Raw genomic sequence first — 21,344 nt, 5'->3', positions numbered from 1 at the left:
TCTGCGGGAGGGAGGAGGGGATCACAGCATCCCGTCACTGCACCGTTGGTGAGGTGTGTTGCCATGGTAACCAACTCCACATCCCCCCCAGTAGAGAGTGGTGTCCCGTGCTCCCATGAAGCAACTTAGCAAGCACGAGAATCCTGCACACAGTGAACGCGAATTGTCATTTGATGCCCCCAAAATAATAGATTAATTAAACAGTTTGATCTACTGACGGCTCCCTGATGATGTTCCCAAGGTGATTGTATCCATCGACATCCGCCTCATTCACCTGCACAGGAGTTCTGGCTGTGTTACAGGAATGTACCTAATTCCCCCAAACGCAACTAAAACCGCCATTCGACATGCATATGGCACCGGTGGTTCTCCAAGCAGATCAGCAGGGTCTGTGTCCCCGCAGCCCACAGCAGCTTTTACGGGGACTTCCATTACTTAGTGGGACCCATCAAGCACTCATTCAAAGCTGATAAGGCCTGTGGCACGGAGGTACGCTGGTGCAGTGCCGAGAGCCTCCGCCTCACTGCTCGAAGGTCCCTGGTTGGATTGTGTGTGGAGTTTTCCATGTTCTCCCCTGGTGTCTGCGTGGGGTTCCTCAGAGTTCTCTGGGTTCCTGCCACAGTCCAAGCACATGCAGAAGGTTCATGGAGACCCTACATTGTCCAGACGTGCTGCGGAGAGGGTGAATGGTTGTCTCTATATGTGAGCCTGTGATTGACCGGTCCGGTGTCTTGTCCAATCGTAGCCGGGATACCCTCGATACCTCGCGTGCAAGATGAGTGACATAGATCATGGTTGAAAGAATGAACAGTCCTTCTTGGGTAACCGCTCCAACCTCATTGATCCATGAGCGGGGATGCAGACACTTGGTCCTGTGCTCACTGTGAGCGGTGTGGATGAGAATGCTGCGAGGACGGTCCAAAGCAAAAGGACAGGAAACAAATACTGTCTCCATTTGAACTTTTTGGCAAAAAGTATTTTTCAAACATCTGGATCTTTGCAACCAGGATCACCTTTTTGCATTTCTAGTGAATGGTAATTTGTGATTGACCGTGGCGGACTGTGCATTTCTAAGCAAGGCCTTTAGTAGTGCGCCATATAGCAATCCACCCCCCAATAACTGTTTTATGGCGATAAAAAACATCTTATTATGCAGAAATGCAGTGTAAAGAGCCATTCCATGGCAGAGATAACTCGTGTAGCCCTAATAAATACTGTTGGCAGCTAAAACTGCGGCACACATAAACAAGCGACAATAATACCCTCATAAAATTGCAATATTATTTAGTAAAATAGAAACATTTTACTCATCAAGAATTGGTTTATTTTTACACGAAATCCATCCTCCTTTCTGTCCTCAAAAATGGCTTTGACAGTAAATCTGAAACCATATCAATTTCCTCCCTTCCTTCAGCCATCATGGGCTGACAAATTAGCTTTTGTATCAACACAACTATATTTGTGTCGGTGCAGCTCACGACATGCTCCCTGATTATCCGATCAAAGGGTGCGTGACACGCTGACGTTGCCGTAGCCTTCTAAGAGAAGAAACTTTATTGATCCCATAGGGGAAATAATTTTGTCACAGCAGCGTAACAGTTATGTGTCAATAAATATAAATAGAGAGACAAATAGAAAAACCAAAAGACATCCACAAAAAAAGTGGAGAGAACAACTACAGCAACAACATCAAGGATAAGAATAGATAACAGAATGGAGAAAAAAAAAAAAGACTGCAGGGGTAACAACCAAAATAGACAACAAAACTAAAACTAAATGACAACATAAACACAGTGACAATAGCAATGACAACAATAAAATAAATAAGCAAAAATAGGTAGGGTTCGAGTGGGCTGACACCAACAAGGATAAAAAAGACAACATAGTAAGGGCATGAAACATGAATGAATGGGTGAGGTAGTGAATAGGTTGAGGTAGTGAGGTTGTGGAAGCACCGAAGCGCCGCTGGCCAGCCAGAGTTGTGTGCTGTACAGACTGCTGTTATACAGCGTGGAAAGGGTTCAGTTCTGCACTGGGGTGGGATGAACCGTTGGCTAGAGGAGCTGCCCATCAGCCACAGCTCGTGGTGCAAGGGGTGGGAAGGATTGTCCAGGATAACTCCCAGTCATCTTCCCCACTGCCACCAATTGAAGATGGTCCAGGTTCAGTCTCACCGCCGCGTCCTGGCACCGCCCCAACAGCACAGTGTAGCAAAGAAGAGTGTGCTGCCTACCATAGACTGGTAGAAGGTCTTGAGGAACCTGCCACATCTTTTCTGAGGTGCTGGGACAATGAAGGAGGTCTTCCAGAGGTCAGGCAACTTCAGCTACCTCAGAGAGAGGTTGAAGAGGTGCTGGAAGACCCCAGCAAGCTGCCTAGCACACACCTTGAGGACCCAGGAGCTGCTTTTGTCCGGCCCACTGGCTTTGTTCTGCCTCAACCTTCTAGAAGGCCTTGGTGTTGCAACTCAATATCTGTTTGATCGAAGCAAGAGTTTCATCGGCTCTTTTTTTTCGGTAGACTGCCTGTGAATCTGATTCTGCAAGCCTCCAGGCAGATTTCTGAGACTTACAGCCTACCTGGCAATAAATAATGGCAGAAATGTGATTGGTTAAATGCTTCAATATGAAAATGCATGTCTGGAAGCAGCACAGCCAGGGAAAAAGCTATGCAAGGAAGCGGACAAACCATTTGGAATTCTTTAATTATTTAAGTGTTCATGGACAAAATAGAATTAAAATCGGTCTGTGATTCGGATATTTTTTTAGGCCAGCAGAGAAGGCCTTGCAGGCCCTGAAAGCCCACCACAATTATTGTAATGATGCTGTGGTGTGGACCATTCAGGCCACAGGCTGTGATATCCTTTTCTGTCCCTCAGAGGACGATGGGGGATCTACAGAGGAGTGTTTAATAGTTCCTGCTCTGTGTTTTGGGATGTCAACCGCCCCCCTCTGTTTCCCTGCAGGGGGCACTCTGCGTATCTACGCTGACAGTCTGAAGCCCAACATCCCCTACAAGACCATCCTGCTCTCCACCCGCGACACGGCAGACTTTGCGGTGGTGGAGGCGCTGGAGAAGTACGGCCTGGAGAAGGAGAACCCCAGAGAGTACTGCATCGCCTGGGTAACCACACCCTCCGTCCACCACAACCTCTAACCTCCATTTTCCCACTCCATCACCCTCCAATGTTAGGGGTCCCACTCCAAACCATGAAGGGCCATATCTTATTCCACGCTTTTACCTTTGGTTAAAACACACACACACACACACACACACACACAGTGTTGCTGAGATGCTGCTTAGATGTCCGGTCCAAGCGTACCCAACCACTCTGAAGCCCTTTATTCACACTGTGAATAAAAATCTCTCCATGGAGGGCTGGAATGTCCCGAGGTGCTTCAAGGAGTTCTTGAATCCTTGAAATGTCTCGAGGCCTTCAGCCCTGACTGAGAATCTTGCAGAGCCTGCAACAGGTTCTCCCACCTCCAGGCTGACGTCCAAACCCAACAGGCCCCTGTAAGGGCGTACTAATAATCCCGATTGACGGCGGTTTTCAAAGCGGGGGTTGAATTGGAACCGTGTCTCGTGGTGATAGGGAGGGAGGGGGTTGATTCGGCGCAGCTTCACAATCGAGATGTTTGCACAGGCTTCCGCACAGAATAGAATCTGTCAGCTTTCCAGGGCCCGCCGAGCCCTTCTCCTCCTCCCTCCAGCCGCCCTCCGCCGGCGATGGGCCGAAAGGGCGTCTGCCTCCATGTGGGGCTGCGGGCTGCGACTTGTTGTCGTCGGGCGGGCTGTGTTTGGCCAAATTGACACCGATGCATCCTTCTGTTGCTCCTCTCGTCCCGTCAGCGAACGCCTACGACAGCCTCCGTCGAGGCTGCGAGAATTGACAGCCAAGGTCACAGTCGTACCCACAAACCACATGCACGCACCCATTTGTGTGTATGTGTGTTTGTGTGTGTTTGCATATATAGATATATATATAAACACACACACACAGATTGGAACGGAATGCTCCTTGGCTGAGGAAAGCCACGAATGGCTCTCAGCCACAAGCCCCGCCTCCTCCAACTCTCTGCACCATGACTGACACTGGCCTCAGCCAATCACGGCAAGACTGCGCATGCACGCACACAGAGTCGATATTACTGATGAGTCCATTAGGTTAGTGAGGAGTAGGTAGCAACGGCAGCAGCATGTCAGCATGTGTGTGCGTGCACGTGTGTGACTGTGGTGGTAACAGAGAAGGACCAGGCAAGGTAGCGAGAGATGCGGGGGCAAACCTGCGGTTAAAAGTGCAATTATAATTATGGAAAAAAAAAAAACACCATCCCGAAGCCTGGGGCCTGAAGATGTTTCCATGGCAACCAGTCTGGAGGATCAACCTGATCCGATGCCGTCTGCGGTCGTCAAATGGTTACTTTATTTACATTTATTTACATTTACACTTGATGCACTTCTCTGTTAAAGCTAGTGCTATTGCTAGCTGCTAGCTGCTATAGCCGCCACTCAACCATCATGACAAGCCTTCCCCCTTTGTGCTTCAACACAAATCTCCCCGTGACCCCACCTGATGGCGTCATTAATGATGGTTTTGAAAGGAAGCAGCACCTTTTGGTGGCCGTGTAAGGGTGTATCTGGATGGTGTCTGGGGCACGCAGGCCTCGTCTGCTCCGCGGCTCGGGGTGGAAAACAAGCGGAGCAATGAATACAGGAAATTTGTATTTATCCCCAGACCCCGGCTGGAGGGGCTCCGAGACATTCCTTCACTTGTTCACAGGATCACTCGCATTTCAACCACAGGGTTTTGGGTCCCTCCGGCCCAGTCGGGCTTTCTCATATTATTAAAGCTGAGGAGGGAGGGGACGGAGGGGGCGGAGGGAGGGGGAGCTCCCGCCCCCTGGGTCGGGGCAGGATTTAGAGCTTTCAAATGTTTTTTTCCTGAAATCATCGGATGTCCCGTCTCCGGTTCATTAGGACGACAAATCAGGGAAGGAGGTGATTCTGGAGGACCTGGAGTGTCCGCTGCAGATCTTCAGGGACTGGCCTGCAGACAGAGGTAATGCCCGCTGCCTGGCCTCTACTGCCCCCTTTTGCCATTTTGTGGCACTGCAGCTTGAATCCTCTCCCGTCTCCTCCCAAGTCCTGAAAGCAGAACCGCACGGAGATGCAGCTGCATGAACTTGGACTGTAGCTTGACAAGTGCGTTAAAGTGTAGTTGTACTGTGTGCAGAAACACTGGTGTTCCAGCTGAAGAAGAGGCCTCCCGACTACCAGGGCAGGAAGGGCAGGAAGATGGAGGACAGGGGCCTGAGGAAGGACAGCAGCAGCAGCTCGCTGCCACCGGAGAAACTGCCTTACCTGGTGGAGCTGAGCCCGGGTAGGTCCACACACACACACACACGCACACACACACACACACACACACATACAGATATACATCAAGCGACATAGAAGTAAATCTTTCCTGAGCTCTCTGCTCTGCAGACATGAACCTTGCTCACAGTGTTCCTCTGTAACTCGGTCAAACCAGGAAGTAGATAAAAGGAGGAGAGGCCGAGGTACATTTGATTGATGTGTGATAATTCATCGCGCAAAAAGGGAAGAAGGTGGGGAGATGGTTGTCAGGAACAGATTCATCTCCCAACCCCAGCAGGGAAACACCTGCTGTGAGTTTGGGGGTCCTGTATCTGCAGGCGGTGGCCAACAGGAGGCGCTGCTGGTGCAAACAGCATGGGGCCATTTCCCGCGATCCCTGAACGTTGTGCCCAGAATGTTCTTGAACATCTGCACGGCCTTCAGTCCCAGGTTCATTTTAAGTCAGAGCTGGTTCCAAACAGAGTACTGTATAAGTACAGACTGCAGTGCACCAAGTAAAAGTACATAGAGAGGTAGTAGAACCCGGAGTTCGGCAAAGGTAAGGGGACCCTGAATGCAGCACAGACATCCACTGATCGCCTGAAGTTTGCTCTTACGCGCCGCTGTCTGACCCCTGAACGGCTAATCTCTTCACTGCTGATCCACTCCTTCCCCTCTCCTCCTCCCCCACTTTATCCATCCCTCCCTCCCTCCCTCCCTCCCTCCCTCCACTCCATCCATGAACCCCCCCTGCCTGGCGGCGGCGCTGTTTGGGGGGCGTAAAAGTGGAGATACTAACTCTTCTCACTTAGTGGGTGACAGGTCGCTGCCCTGGGGGAGAACACCTTCTTTGGGATATCTGTGTGTGTGTGTTTGTGTGTGTGTGTGTGTGTGTGTGTGTGTGTGTGTGTGTGTTAGTTCTTCCCATAACCAGCTCTAATTAGTCCCATCTGGCTGCATGTGCTGATGCTCTTGTAGAGAGCGAGGGCAAAAACAAGACAATAACATTTATGAAAAGCCAAAGCCGTTCCATAATGTGTGTTGTATTATTGCGTGGAATGCTCTCCATTCCATTGCTGCGTACTCTGGCGGGCATCCAACCCCGGCAAGACCCTCCGCGGGGGCGGCCGGGCCAAATTGGCACCGTCCCTCGTCGTAATTTTAACATTTATAAAAGCCATTGAGAAAACATGAATCGTAAGCAGTTCCAGATCCTCTCCGGCTTAGAAGGAGACCCGAGGAACAGCACCAGACTCAAAACCTCATTTTGGCCTTTTTTGGACTGGCTTTGTGGTGAGATATTTGTACCTCTAGTAAGAGGTACAGTGGAACCCTGACTTCCCAGTGAATCTACTGAGGAGTTTTCTACGATCAGAGCTGTGGCTCAATGGATGTCCAGCTTTGCGATCAGAGTCCAGATCTGAGTTAGCGGCAGTGGGATGAGCCTTTCACGCCAACGCGGACGCCGCTGTCCGGGAAGTGGCATTTAAAGACCGTAGGAGACGCTGCCGCCACTACATAGCCCAGAAAAAAATCGTGGAAAGACATGAGCGTGTTTCGGACTCATCAAAGTTGTTGTAGGTGAGATACGGTGACAGAGAGCATCGTCTGTGGAAAGCCTAGGGACATTTACAGGGATTGGGCGCGGTGGACGGACGAGGTGTTGGAAGAGCTGTTCAAAGCCGATTTAGGACGGTTTGATGGTTTTAGAAACACGAGCGGCTTCACTCCGACATGGAGTGGAGCAAAGTGTGCATGTTACATTTAGCATTGCATTATAGCATAAGGGTGGAGCTAGGAAGCTAAGTTAAGGATAGAGAACCACATGAACCCCCCAAACCTCTAGTTTGCCAAATCCACTTTATTTCTTTACATTCTCTTCTATTATGTATTATTAGTTTTCCACAGTATTTGTTACTAATAAAGTACATTTTTCTTATTTAAAAACATGTAACCAAGCCAGGGGCTGGAAGGGATTCATAGCGCTTCAGCTCATTTTAAAGGTCAAATTGAATTTGTTATAAGAGCATGTTGAGTTCTGAGCTCGGTCACGGAAACAGTTCCACTCCTGAATCAAGGTGTTTGTTGTACAAAGATGCTGAGCGGCCAGACACTGAACTCGCCACTAGCATGATAACCTCATTGGAGTGTGGAAACACTCACCACTAAGATGTGTGTGTGTGTGTGTGTGTGTGTGTGTGTGTGTGTGTGTGTGTGTGTGTGTGTGTGTGTGTGTGTGTGTGTGTGTGTGTGTGTGTGTGTGCGTGTGTGTTTGCTTAACTGTATAACAGGATAACGCTGCATTTGATTACATTTTTATTTCTCTCTCTCTGTAGCTGCATTTTCACCTTCTGCTATGTGTCTGTTCTCTTTTCCACCTCCTTATGGCATGGTGTGTGTGTGCGTGTGCGTGTGCGTGTGTATGGGGGGCCTTGTGCATGTGTTGTACTTCCTGTCCTCCCTACCTGCCTGCCCGCCTGCTGCCTGCCTGTGTAGGGCGAGGGAATCACTATGCCTACTACGCCTATCGGCACCACGAAGGTAATCGCCCACCACACCCTCCTGCGCGTTTCCCCTTCGGTCCGTCGGCGGCAGAGCTCGGGGTCTTCACAGAGCCAGAGCGCCACCCCCCTGTGTAATGGAGTATAATTTCAACCAAATTTGCGTTGTAGAAAAACCTCAAGAGGACCTTGTAAAAATGTTGAGGAGCACAATGGTGCAAAAAGCCCAGGCCTAATTGTGTTTATTCTAAAATATAGGATTTTTTTTCTGATTCTTCACACTTCTCCTGGCTTGGACTCCTTTAACTTTGGTTGAAATGGTCTGCGGAGGTTCTCAGTCATCCAGGTCATGGTCAGTTCTGGTCAAAATCATCATCTCGTGGCAACTGGACTCTATTTTCCTCCCATAAAATGGTTTCACCTGTCATCTGAGTGTTTTCTAATTCAGGTGCAGTTGCCAAGAGAAGAAGGTTTTTACAAGAATCTGATCTTGATAACTAAGAGCTTCCACATACGTTTTCTAAGAAAATGAAGCATTTCTGGGCTTGGAGAAGTGTTAAGAATCTTAAAAAAAATGGCTGTATTTAAGAAAAAAATCATGATTATGTTGGAGCTTTTTACTCCTCACTGCTCCTCAACATTTTAAGGAGAAGCTCATTAATTTTTTCTGGCACCCATTCATTTTTTTTTGTCCCTTCCCCACAAAGAGGCCGATGTTCTCCCTTCTTCTCCGACCTACTAATGTGCTGCTTCTGCTTTTTACTAAACTCAGTTTACTACTAATCAATAATCACCCCCGCCCACCCACATATCTGCTGACGAAGCAGGCAGATTCTGAATGTGTGTGTGTGTGTATGTGTGTGTGTGTGTTCTTGTTTTGATCCCGGATTGTGTTTGTGTGCGAGCAGACGGCTCAGACTCGCGGGACAAGCCCAAGCTGTACCGGCTCCAGCACAGCATCACCGAGGTGGGGTCGGACTGTACCGAGGAGGGAGCCATCCAGGTAACGATCAAGCAACCCCCGGGTCCTCGTTGTCCGTGATCTTCTGCAGCCGACCACCCTCCACTGAAAAATGACTGATCTGTGACAGAAATGGGATTTCTTCTTGAGGTTTCACCCCTTGTTACCACCTCAAGAAGAAATCCAGTCCGTGTCGACCTGGGCGAGGACCTCCCTAGGCAACAGGTCTCCTAAGAAGTGTCTTTGCTCCTTAAAGTTTGATGTTTCATTAGGAGATGCAATCATATCACGTGTCAAACTAAAGGCCCGCGAGAACGTCTTGAAAGGTCTGATTGTCTTCAAATAAGTCAAATGCGTGCATTGACCATAAACTCCATTTCCCACAATTCATGCCGATCACGTCACCCGGCAAGAAGCGGCAGCCTGCCATTAGATTGCGTATCCACATCAATGCCTTTTTCAACAAGTGGAAGTGAGAAATACAAATGATCCCTAAATGTCCAGGAAGGGAAAAGTTGACGCAGATGGGAGGTTTTTTTTCAAGAAGGCATGTGTAACATTTTGGATTTGAATGAGTCATAAATTTAGAGTTATTTAATATTAAGGAGTAGTTAGATTTATTTTACATGACATTTAATTACATTTATACTGTTATCATTACATGTGTCCCTTTGAGGGCAACCATTATGCTAATGTGGCCCTCGGTGGAAATGAGTTTGACACCCCTGATGTCAAGAGTCTAGATTCTGTATGCTCCTGAGATCAGAGTCCAGCTGGGTGAAGGAAACAGGAGATTGCGTCCATGTCCTTCTGGATGGTCCTTCACACACACCACCACACAACCCCACACGGGACTAGTAAACTCAGGCTGAGACATCCATATTTATTTGTCTGTATTTTTGTGCAGCAGACCTTACATTGCTGTACGTTACTACTTGTAAACGATGTCCACAGTTCCTGTCTGTAGTTAATGCATTTAAAACACACATCCATGTGTATAATATGTTCAGGGTACCACGGCTATAAGTTATTGACATACAAACCTTGTATACCCTAACCCTAACACATTATTCATTCCATCTGCACCTGCTGTGTTTTTTCACTTGCCCACACGTTATGACACTGAGGTTGAATCTAATCTAGTGGTCAAAAGCTGAGACTAGGATTGCGTTTGGGTCGCGAGATGCGTGACACACTGCTATACTAGTAAGGAATCCTAATGAACCCATCGGTTTCAGAGTGAAAGTTAAAGAAACCCGTCCCTGGACTCGAAGCTGGCAGATGGAAGACAAGCAAATCAGCACCTCCAAGCCCAGGGGTCGGCAACCTGCAGCCCTATGACCACTCTGATGCGGCCTCCTGGGGCTTTTAAAAACAATTCATGGATATTTTATAGAAATGCATTTTATTTTAGTTTGTTCATTTTGAATTTGAAGATTTTAGTGATCTTGTAACATCTAAATATAACGCGTTAAATATTTTTGTTGTGCCAGTAAAAGGATGACAGCGCAGAGAGAGTGGACGTCATTTCTGGTTTGCTGCCAGTGGATAATATAAGTTTGGCTTTTTTTTCTTTTGTCATAAATACCAGAAGGACTCAAGTGGACATTGAGTATTTTGCTTCAAAGTAACCTTCAACCCAACGTCTTTTTTTCAGAGTTCAAATGTTTTGTTGCATGCAGAAATCAATTTTCTTTTCTCTGCAGTTGTTCATGGATTTTTAAAAAAATTCAACACATTTCATTTATATATAGCACAAAGGCTAAATTAATAATATTCTATGCTGTGTTTATTCATTTTAAAATTTCAAAAGGGTTATGTGGCTCCTGGTTTTTTCCATACTGTGGAGAAACAGGCCCAAATGGCTCTTTGAGTGGGAAATGTTGCTGACCCCGTCCTAGATGTACCGCTCCATCTCTGTCTGCGATACGACTGTATCCTAGCAACAAGCTCAAACAAACGTCAACCTCAACCCGATTGTCAATACTGCCATGTGTTCCACACACACAGGAAGTGTTTCTCTGAGACCCAATGTGGGATTGTACAAAAAATATTTTCCTTATAAAGGCAACAAGAAAAAAGAAAAGTGAGGGTGCAGGGATTTAGAGGGTTTTAAAGTGACTGTGTGTGTGTGTGTGTGTGTTTGTGTGTGCGCCCCCTTTCAGCTGCTGGGCCCAGGCATCCTGCCCCACCATTGCAACCTGACACACAGCGAGGGTCTGGTGACGGTGACACCCCACGGCCCCGACGCCGACACCTTCGTGGACGGCCAGCGGATCTCGGAGACCACGGTGCTGCGTTCGGGCTCCACGCTGCAGTTTGGCTCAGCCCACGTCTTCAAGTTTGTGGACCCCATGTTCGACCAGGGTGGGAAGAGGGAGCCACCCGCCATGATGAAGGGGCGCCACAAGTCTGGGTGAGCGGACATGCTTGTTTTTTCTGATACCAAGCGGGTCCTCTGAACATCTGGGAGTAATGTTAGGGAACCCAAAATCATGGGTGCCACCCATACCCTGTCTCCATAGCGACACGAACAAGATGTTGAAAGAGATGGAATTATTCCCTCTGCAGAAAGAAGGTTCTGGTTGGAGTCGAACTAGCCTCCTCCTGTCGACCCCCCGTAATCCAAACCATCTTGTGGTTCCGTCCAAGCCTCCGTAGTTGGGGCTTAAATGTTCTTACATGAATCCCAATGTTTGACAAGTGGCGACTCCAGTGGCCTTCCCACCTTTGCCCAGTGGAGATGAATGGATGAATGTGGGCGCCATGTAGCATGGCGGTTAGCCATGCCCCCTCACAGCCAGAAGGTCCCCCGTTGTGGAGTCGCCATGCTCTGCCTGTGTCTGCGTTGGGTTCCTCCAGGTTCCTCCCTCAGCCTTTACACATGCAGAAGCCTCAAAAGGGACCCTACATTGTCCAGACACATGAATAACAGGGTGAATGCCTAACATCTCCATAATGATGTGTGGATGAATGAGTGAATGGTTGTAGGTCTCTGAAGGGTGAATGGCTGTATGCAACCTGGAGACCGTGAATGGATCAATGCATACACACATTGAAGTAGATTATTCTGCCACCGCTGTGCAGATGAAGTCTTTCCCTAGTGTAAGGGTGGAGGTAAAGGAGGTTGGACCATCTGCGGTTGGACCGAAGACGCTGTCGTCATCCATATTTGGTCAATAACGACCGAGGTGAACGCGTGATGGTCGGAACGCGTCATTGGCGCTCTGCTTGATGGTGTACTGCTAGCCGGGGTTTGGGCAGAAAAAAAAAAGTGAGTATTATTGTAGATGAAGGGAGGGGATGATGAGGTTTTGGAGTTGGCAGACATAGCCTGAGATGAAGGGAGGAGGGAAGCCTGAGGTCGCGCACATGGCGGGAGCGCGGGGAGGGAAATGAAAGGAGAGGAAGAGCGTGGGTCTCGGGTTTATGGCAGGGAGGGGAGGCCACCCTCTAATCTAATCAGCATGCTCCAGGGCGGGGCCTCGCCGCTTCACATGGGGCCGGGCCCGGAGGGGAACATCTGGGGAGGAGAAGGTCTGCGAGCTGCGTGGATGACGGACGCTGAGGAAGAACGGAGAGGTGTGTGTGAGTAAGAACGTCCAAAATGTAACTCTGGGCTGCGCGGCGGTGTCTGAGGTCAGTTTGAAAGGCGCTCGTTCAGTGGGAACATCTCACATGGAAGCTTACGGCCCACATGATGTACTAAACACTTCTCTACCACCAGAGGTGGAATATGTAGGACCAACAAGATGGAGCACTGGAGCTAAAAGTCTGGGTTTTTGGTGATGCCACCCTCTCACATGTTCCTCAGAGGTTGGGATGGAGTTCCAGCTGAAGACCTCCATCAGTGTGATTTATTTGTTTTTTTTCAATTGCTACCTCAGAAGCAGGGAGGAGGTGGTGAGCGGCAGGTGGAGCTGGCGGGTCTCGTCTTTGCTTTACGATTACTGGTGTTGATAGCCACATATCTTCTCAGCGCCAGGTAGGAGATCAGATATCCAGCTGCTTCCAAGCATCCGGTGGTTTTTGACTTTCCTGTAGCCAACCTTTCTGTCTGGATCCATGGTGTCACTGCGTGGTTCCTGCTGAATCCTTGTCTGTATGCTCTTGCATGGTGAGTAGAAACCCCCATGTCGTTGCTCGGTGCTATCCCTCACCGCTGCACCCAGACCTTTCTGGGTTCTCGTTCTTTTTGTGCTCTGTAGCAGTGAGCGTTCAAAGCGGGTCAGGTTCTGAAGCTGCGGAGCATTCAGCTCGGAGAGTAACTCTACCCCGGCCCCGGCTGGAATGCGCCTACATCTGCTTCCCCGCCAGCTCTGGCTTCAGGGAAACACATGGAACCAACCACAAATGGAAGCCGTGTCCGTGAACCATATCGGCGCTTGTTTTTCCCAATGCCCTCAAATCTCACCTGCAAGTGTCAAGTGATCCGCGGCGGCGGGAGTCACCCCTCGCAGCAGGTCGGGTCTGACCGCTCCCTCGCCGGCCTTTAGACGGATCAGCACGGCTGTCCTTTTTCGTTGTCGACTGGCATAGCGAGGTTTACGGATACAAGAATGTTCCCGCTGTGAACACCTGCAGCTCTGCAACTGGACTGGACATACAGGACACTGTCTCCCTTCCCCACACTCAGCGCCAGTTTGTATCCATGTTGTGGATAAAAGATTTGCCTGTTATCACATCCAAGGAGCTGATTAGTAGGATGGGTGGAGGGATGGATAGATGGATGGACAGATGTCTTGCCAGTTGTGGCATAATTGACAACAAGCTAGTTGCTCATGAAGAGCACTGACGATGTGATCAGGGTATGTGGAGATGTCTCCCCCTTGCAGAGGGTTGAAAATCAAAAGGCTGCGCTGATTGACTGTCACACACACGCACACACACACACACATTCACTCTGCAGTGTCTAACACTGTGTTGACCTCTGGCTGGCCGGAGTGTTATGCAACTTTGTGTGTGTCTGCAACACAAACTTATCTGTCTGCATGTCCCACTCCTTCCCCTCCAACGACAAGCACCGGGATTAATAAGCTAGTGTGTGTGTGTGCGTGGGTTGTGTTCCGTGTGTGTGTGTGTGTGTGTGTGTGCGCGTGTGTGTGTGCGCGCGTGCATGCGTGTGCACACACGCACACAGCTCTGGTTTAAGTCTGAGCCCTTCTTGTTGTCAGTAATGAGAAGTCTGCTGCACAGGGCGCAGCAACTCATCTAAACCTCTGTCTGTCTGTCTGTCTCTGTCTGTGTGTGTGTGTGTGTGTGTGTGTGTGTGTGTGTGTGTGTGTGTGTGTGTGTGTGTGTGTGCGCGCGCTTCTGTGCCGCAGCAGCGTTCCTGAAACCACTTTTGATCTTCACGGAGACATCCACAGTGGAGCTGCTCTGCCCACCAGCAAGGTAACACACATCCATCCACACACACATTTTCAAACCGCGTTGTATTTTCTGATGTTTTCCACGTTTGAGTATTCGGTATTTCGATGGTGAGCCGCAGTCGCTCGCCAAGGTCAGCTGTGTTCCCCCAAGGCACTCACAGCTGCAGCCAGCTCTGTGTGTGTGAGTGTGAGTGAGATCATCTGCAAGTAACCTTCTGGAGGAAGGACTTCATGGTGTTGTTTCCGGATCCTGGGGTTGCTCTTGATGCGTTGTGTACATTGACGTGTGGAGATGCGCGTCGGTTTTACGCCCAGGAGTCCAGACCTTTCCGCTGTGAGCACACAGACTTGGCCGGCCTCACGGCCATCTTGAACGTCCATGCGGTTACCTCTCCATGCCTGCAACCAGCCTTCTGTTCACGTCTTCTCTGACATTGGACCGGCCTCGGTCATTTTTGCTATGCTTAAAAAAATTTAAATAGTGCGCAGAAGCCTGTGAGCGAGGCGTTTGAACGTTGGCCATCAAAGACCGGCTTTATTTGTCCTCCCTGCATCCATCTGGAGACGTCCCACAAAGGCTCTGAACCCGGGCCAGCTCCGGTAACAATGACGCCGGCTTATCACCTCCAGCAGCACATCCAACGGAACATCTCCGCCCAGAAATAAAATCAAATAATAACCAAAGAGCTACAGCTCATCAAACACCTGAGAAGGTCCCCCACCCCCCCGACCCTGCAGAGTGGACAGAAGATCTAAACCCCCACGGATTTTACAGACCAAACTCAGACCATGTTTTTCTGCGTGGTACAAGCAGAAAGCGGTGGAAGCGCCACGGGCAGGAAGTCGTGTAGCTGCTTGTTAGTGGCCGCCGCTCTCCTGCCAGCGGCTGCTAACAGGAGACATGATGTTATTTCTCCCACACAGCCGCACCAGTCCGCCAATTTGATCCGATTTAGGGGCAGGATATGGAAAGATTTTTGCTGTTTGTCGCCGCCGCCGCCCAGTCATGTTTTCTGCCCTGTCTGGTTTGCACACAGCGCGCCAGCCTGGCGGCCATCTTTAATGGCCAGCGGAGGAGAGAGAAACACACACATTTTAGCTGCTTATTCATCGCCACAGCTCGAGTCGTGCTTAAAAACGCATTTTTAAAAATGTTAGCGGGAGGGGGCGTGCTTTGGTCTGACAGGAATCAGCTGGCCCACCGTGAAAAGAACACACACTTTACTATCGGTGTATCAGAGTCAATAATGGAGCAAATATGGAAAGAAAGAATGTGTGTGTGTGTGTGTGTGTGTGTGTGTGTGTGTGTGTGTGTGTGTGTGTGTGTGTGTGTGTGTGTGTGTGTGGATTCGGCCCTAGCCCACGCTCTGATTGGACGGCTACAAAGTAGGCGGGGCCGGGGAAAATTTGATTTCAATGTCAGCCCAGAACCGCTCTTCTCTCTTTGCCATACCTTTGGAAGATCTACCTCGCTTTGCTCCGCAGGACGTCCTCTGTCCCCGCCGTCCATTTGCGTGTGTGTTACGGGTGTGTCTTCTGCACGCAGAGCTCAGGAAAGCTGGAGATGGAGCGAGGGATGGTCAAGCCCATGATCAGAGGGGAGCTTCAGGACAGCAGGTCAGCGTCACACCTCCGCTCTCACACCTTCGTTCCCCACGTGGATTTTCATGGTTTGCCCTCCTTGTCGCCCATCAGGCTGCAGGACGTCTCGACGGACAGGCCCGAGCTGACTCTCCCAGCCAGCATCGAGTTCAGAGACAACTGTAAGTGTTTCTATCGCTGGGCGAGCAGCGCTCAATAGCTGGAAACTATTGGATCGACCCTGGTAGCCTAGAAACAGCGGGTCGGTGACCTCCAGGCTGTGGGAGGAGAGAGAGAAGCTGGAGGAACATCACCCACAACTGGAACATCTGAATCCCAATGCTGTGATGGGATGGCCTAAATGTGTGTGTGTGTGTGTGTGTGTGTGTGTGTGTGTGTGTGTGTGTGTGTGTGTCCCCATCCAGCTGAAGACACCTTCCTGTCAGCCATCATCAACTATACCAACAGCTCCACGGTGCACTTCAAGCTGTCGCCCACCTACGTCCTGTACATGGCGTGCCGCTTTGTGCTGTCGCCGTCCTACCGGCCCGACATGTCTCCGTCGGAGAGGACGCACAAGGTCATCGCCATCGTCAACAAGATGGTGAGCATGATGGAGGGCGTCATCCAGGTCAGTACCATCCCCGTCCGCTTCTTCTTTCAAAGTGTTGTTCATGTTTGGAGACATGTGGATGTCCTTCACCCGCCTCCATTTGGGAGCGTTATCCACTTGCCGCAGATGACATTGGTGTGTTTGTGTCGTCGCCATAGCGACACCCTCTCCCTGGTTCGCCTTGTCGCACCGGTTTTGTTTGAGTTTGCTGGGAAACTGGAAATACTTAGTGTTGGATGAGCATCTGAATGCAGTGGTGCGGTACGGAGGCCTGTCTGAGGCCACACAGGAGGTTGTCTATCGTCCACAACATTGGATATTGCCTTGCAAAAAAGCATTGCGTCCGATTTTTCTGATCCTGAGGGAAAAAAAGTCAGAGTTGGTGTGTGTACGTGTGTACGTGTGTACGTGTGTACGTGTGTACGTGTGTACGTGTGTGTGTGTGTCCTGGACTTCAAAACCTCTTAAACCCCAGGGTGTCTCCACTGGATGCCGTGTTTGGATCACACAGACCTGGAGCCTCTGGACCTCATATTTCCAAGAGGCTCCTTTATTGATCATAACTCCATCGCTGCCTGAAGGACTGTGGGCCTGACAACGGCAGAGTCGCAGCACACACACACACACATTTCCCTGAAGAGCCATGGATTCTTGTGGACATGTTCCCCGGCGTGGTTGTGGAGAGCCCACTGAATGGCCAGCCTGCCCCGCACGGATTACTGGTTTAGCAGGGGGGGGGTTAAGTCATAGCAGAATCTGGTTCTTCCTTTATTCATTGGGCTGTGTTTCACACGTCCACTCCGCTGTCCAATGACGTCTTGGGTTCACAGAAACTCCTTCACACCCGAGAAGCGCTTCACCCTGCGGATAGAAAATCACTAGTCCCAGGGGCTGTTTGTTTATTTGTTTTAGTATAGAAATGTTTAAGTGTGTTCTTTGCATTTTTTAAACCCTTGTCCGGTGGCCTGGTCAGACCCCCTCCACCACTTCGATGTTCTGGAAACTAATTCAGGATGGCTTTACATTGTAAACCATGACCATGTGTGTGTCTGCGTTGAGCGTGTATGTATGTGTTACATGGTGTTATCCATACTGTAGCCGTTGACGTGTTCTCTCTCTGTCCTTTGAACGTGTCCTCCTCCTCCTCCTCTTCCTCCTCCTCCTCCTTCCATCCAGGAAATTCCTGAAGGGGATCAGGTAGGATAGCACAATATAGCACATCATGATACAGCTGTTGCAGACTCGTCTACATTCCTCTCTCTCTCTTTCTCTCTCTCTCTCTCTCTCTCTCCCACTCAGGGTGGGCGATGTGGTTGACCTGCAGAAATCCTGCAGCTTTAATTCATTCATTCAGTCATTCATGGGAGTCAGTCCTCCTCCCCGCGCCGTTGTGATGCTGGACGTCTCTTGGATGTTCCCGTTGAGAATATTAACCTGACCACTGGAGGAATATTTCCTCCAGTGGTCACAAATGTGGACTAATAGTTACGAGGGACAGTCTCATGGATCCCTCCAGATTTATGAACTAAGACATCAGAATGAGATGTCAGCTAAGTAAACATCTCCGGAGTAGCAGGACCATATTTGCAGTCGCTTTCTTATTTTTACGTTTACATCAAATGGAATGGTATCTGAGCTCAGTGACGGTGAAAAGGGGGCTTCAGCGCGTTAGCCATTAGCTTAAAATGCTAAAACCGCGGCATGAGAAGCAATTAGACGATGATTAACAGCTTCGTCCTTCAAAAACAGCAAAAAGATCCTGTCGCCCAGCCTCCTCCTCCTCTTCTCTCTCTCTCTCTCTCTCTCTCTCTCTCTCTCTCTCTCTCTCTCTCTCTCTCTCTCTTTCTCTCTCTCTCTCTGCTTTTTTAAAACCAGCCCTTCATTGTTGATGCTGCTTCTTTTTCTCCACCCTAACACAAAAACACAGCCGACAACAACAATAATAACAACCACCACCAGAGCAAACAGCTGGAAATACTAAGCAAAAACAGCAACATCAGCCAACTAATTCCACTCAGCTTGGCGGACCTGCACACACACACACACACACACAGACACACACAGACACACACGGCCAACGCCAGCAGAGAGCCAGGCCAAGCCGGCCATCCTCTCTCCCACCATTGCTCCTTCTTAACGCCGGCATCTGTCTTGTCGCGACGCTGCGTCCGCCTCTCCTGCTAAGCGGACGACAGAGACGAGCGTCCTCCCCTCCTCCACCCCTCTCCTTCACCCGTCCCTCGTGTTTCCATTCGTCCGGACGTTACCGTGTCCCACCATCTTTATTTATTTTTTTGAAACCAACACGTCCCGTCTGTCACCTTCTTCTCTCAGTTGTTTTCTTTGTTTTTTGCTCCATCTCACATCCTCTGGCTGTTTTCTGAATGACCGGGTTTGATTTGTGTCTTTGTTTTTTTTTGTTTTTTTTTTTGTTTCGGCGAGGGGGCGGGAGGGCTGGGGGGGGCCTTACCCACCACCGTCTCCTCAGACACTGAACTCCCTGGAGCACAAGGAGGTCCGCGCCACTGGCCGTCTGTCTGACTTGTGAAATTGAACCCGGGCCTGGACCTCCATCTGATTTGGCTGGAGATGATTAACAGGGACCAAGTTTCAGGGTGGCATGGGGCAGCAGACCGGCACGTTCGGGCTTCGAGGTCAATCCAGAGTCTGGAGCCGTAAAGCAGATCATGTGGAGGGGAGGGGTTGAAAATGTTGAGACGGGAAAACCCACGACAGAAGGACCAGCAGATGTTTGCCTTCCGCCTGGAATACGACTCGGTATCTTCAGGACAAGTCAACAGCATCTAAACCAGCATCAGGGGTCCTGATATCTACACCCAGCAGAGGTGAAGATGTGGAGGTTCTACTTTGGGAATGAGGAGGACATAGAGGATCAGGAAGGAGTCCAGCACAGAGAGCCAGCACATGGTAGATGTTCTGGAGATGGTTTGGACATGGACAGAGATTGGATTGTTTGGAGGAGGTGGATGGATGGAGGGAAAGAGGACAGGAAGGTAGATGGTGTGGGAGGAGAGGGTTTGATAGAGGCAGGTGATTGGCTGGTGGTTCGATAGAGGCAGGTGATTGGCTGGTGGTTAAATGGTGGTAGGTGATTGGCTGTGGAGACCCCTGGAGGACCCAAGTATCAATACAGAAACCAAATTGTTAAATAAAGTGATCTGATTGGCTCTTTGATAGCTTGGACGTTAATCATCTGGCTGATTTATGTAGTAACAACATGTCATGGTCCACTCCATCACGCTGGCCTAAAGGTCTCCCAGTGATGCTCCGCCTCCAAAATATTATCAAGATGGAAATTCAAATCAGACGCTGTCAAAAGGAGCCTCTTGGTTAAATTACAGCTCTTCTGTGCCGACAGCTCGCTACGTTCCTGCTCCATGATGGTTCCCATACATGACTTTGGAGGAGGGTCAGGAGGGGTCAACCCAGGTCCAACGATGTCTGACAGAATCAGTTAATTTGACATATATGGATGCAAAAACACAATAGATGATCGGTAATTATCAGAGGGGGCTGTGTGTGTGTGTGTGTGTGTCTGAGGAGGAGCCTTCTGGCGCCATGGTGGGGTTCAGTCTCTGAGGGAGCAGGCGCGCTCACTAATGTGGAAGGGAACGTTGTGCGTTTTCTCTCACTTGTACGGTGGGTCTCACAGCTCACATGGAAAAAATAAACAACAAAAAAGAGTGACAGTAGTGACCGCTCCTGATTGGTGGGTTTGGCTGGGGAGTGGGGCATCTGAAAGGCGGGTGGGGCATGAGTCTATCCCTGAAGTAACATCTGCTCCTTCTGGCTGCAACGCAAACAGTAAACCCTTAACTCGTCTTAACCCCTGAGATCATGGTGAGCCGCAACACTGCTAACAGCTCTCCCCATTGTGTGTGTGTGTGTGCGTGTGTGTGCGTGCATGTGTGCGTGTGTTGCTGTGATTGGCTCCTTACAGAAGCAGAAGAACATTGCGGGCGCGCTGGCCTTCTGGATGGCCAACGCCTCGGAGCTGCTCAACTTCATCAAGCAGGACCGAGACCTGAGCCGCGTCACACTGGACGCCCAGGACATCCTCGCACATCTGGTCCAGATGGCCTTCAAGTCAGTCTGTGTGTGTGTTTGTGTGTGTGTGTTGCCTGAAAGCCTTGTTTTGGAGAACTTTTACCTTTTGGGGGTTTAATGCGAACCGTGCTCCTGTTTGGACAATGAAATCCTGCGGGTGCCGAGCTGGTGTCCGTGTTTTTGACAGCCGTCCCGTCTTTTGCAGGTACCTGGTCCACTGCCTGCAGGCTGACCTCAACAACTACATGGCTGCCTTCTTGGACGATCCCGAGGAGCACAACCCCCAGAGGCCCAAGATCGGTAACGAAACCCGCCGCCCGTGACACTCCATGAAGTAGACGGGGTCCCGGGGTGGGAGAGGAGAGGCGGGTGTACTTCCTATGCGATAGACCTTCTCGGTCTGACCGTCCGTCCCTCCTCCGCCCGCAGAGGACGTCTTGCACACCCTGACGGGCGCCATGTCGCTGCTGCGCCGCTGCCGCGTCAACGCGGCGCTCACCATCCAGCTCTTCTCGCAGCTCTTCCACTTCATCAACATGTGGCTCTTCAACAAGCTGGTGACGGACACGGAGTCGGGCCTGTGCTGCCACTACTGGGGTGCCATCCTGCGCCAGCAGCTCAGCCACATCGAGGCCTGGGCCGAGAAGCAGGGCCTGGAACTCGCTGCGGACTGCCACCTCAGCAGGATTGTGCAGGTCAGAACGACACTGTGTGTGTGTGTGTGTGTGTGAGAGAACAGGTGAGTGGGAGCCACTGTAGCGGAACCGCGGGGGTTGATGAATGGTCTTTCAAGTGGAGGCCATTTCCCAATTCAAAACACTCAGATCTTTGTTATCTAAATAAAAATCTGAGATTTGTGTGTGTGTGTGTTGGGTTGATGAAGGTCA

At 50.1% G+C, this 21,344-nt stretch overlaps 1 protein-coding gene across 1 annotated transcript in view; it reads left to right on the top strand.

Annotated features, from left to right (window-relative positions):
- LOC147223089 (afadin-like) overlaps positions 1-21,344 on the top strand; it is an 81,779-nt gene that overhangs the window by 30,943 nt on the left and 29,492 nt on the right. Inside the window, 14 exon segments of the mRNA XM_086166746.1 lie at positions 2,966-3,123; positions 4,981-5,062; positions 5,237-5,383; positions 7,858-7,902; positions 8,771-8,865; positions 10,989-11,239; positions 14,148-14,217; positions 15,742-15,812; positions 15,891-15,958; positions 16,202-16,407; positions 17,566-17,586; positions 20,351-20,496; positions 20,663-20,757; positions 20,887-21,152. Coding sequence (XP_086022872.1) covers positions 2,966-3,123; positions 4,981-5,062; positions 5,237-5,383; positions 7,858-7,902; positions 8,771-8,865; positions 10,989-11,239; positions 14,148-14,217; positions 15,742-15,812; positions 15,891-15,958; positions 16,202-16,407; positions 17,566-17,586; positions 20,351-20,496; positions 20,663-20,757; positions 20,887-21,152 — 1,721 coding nt within the window.

The sequence above is a fragment of the Fistularia commersonii genome, chromosome 20, assembly GCF_037954325.1.
Source record: "Fistularia commersonii isolate RoL2024-O1a breed Wild chromosome 20, RoL_Fcom_v1.0, whole genome shotgun sequence".
NCBI classification, from domain to species: Eukaryota; Metazoa; Chordata; class Actinopteri; order Syngnathiformes; family Fistulariidae; genus Fistularia; species Fistularia commersonii.
The sequence above is the reverse complement of the archived record's forward strand: the minus strand, read 5'-3'. Positions and strand labels throughout refer to the sequence as shown.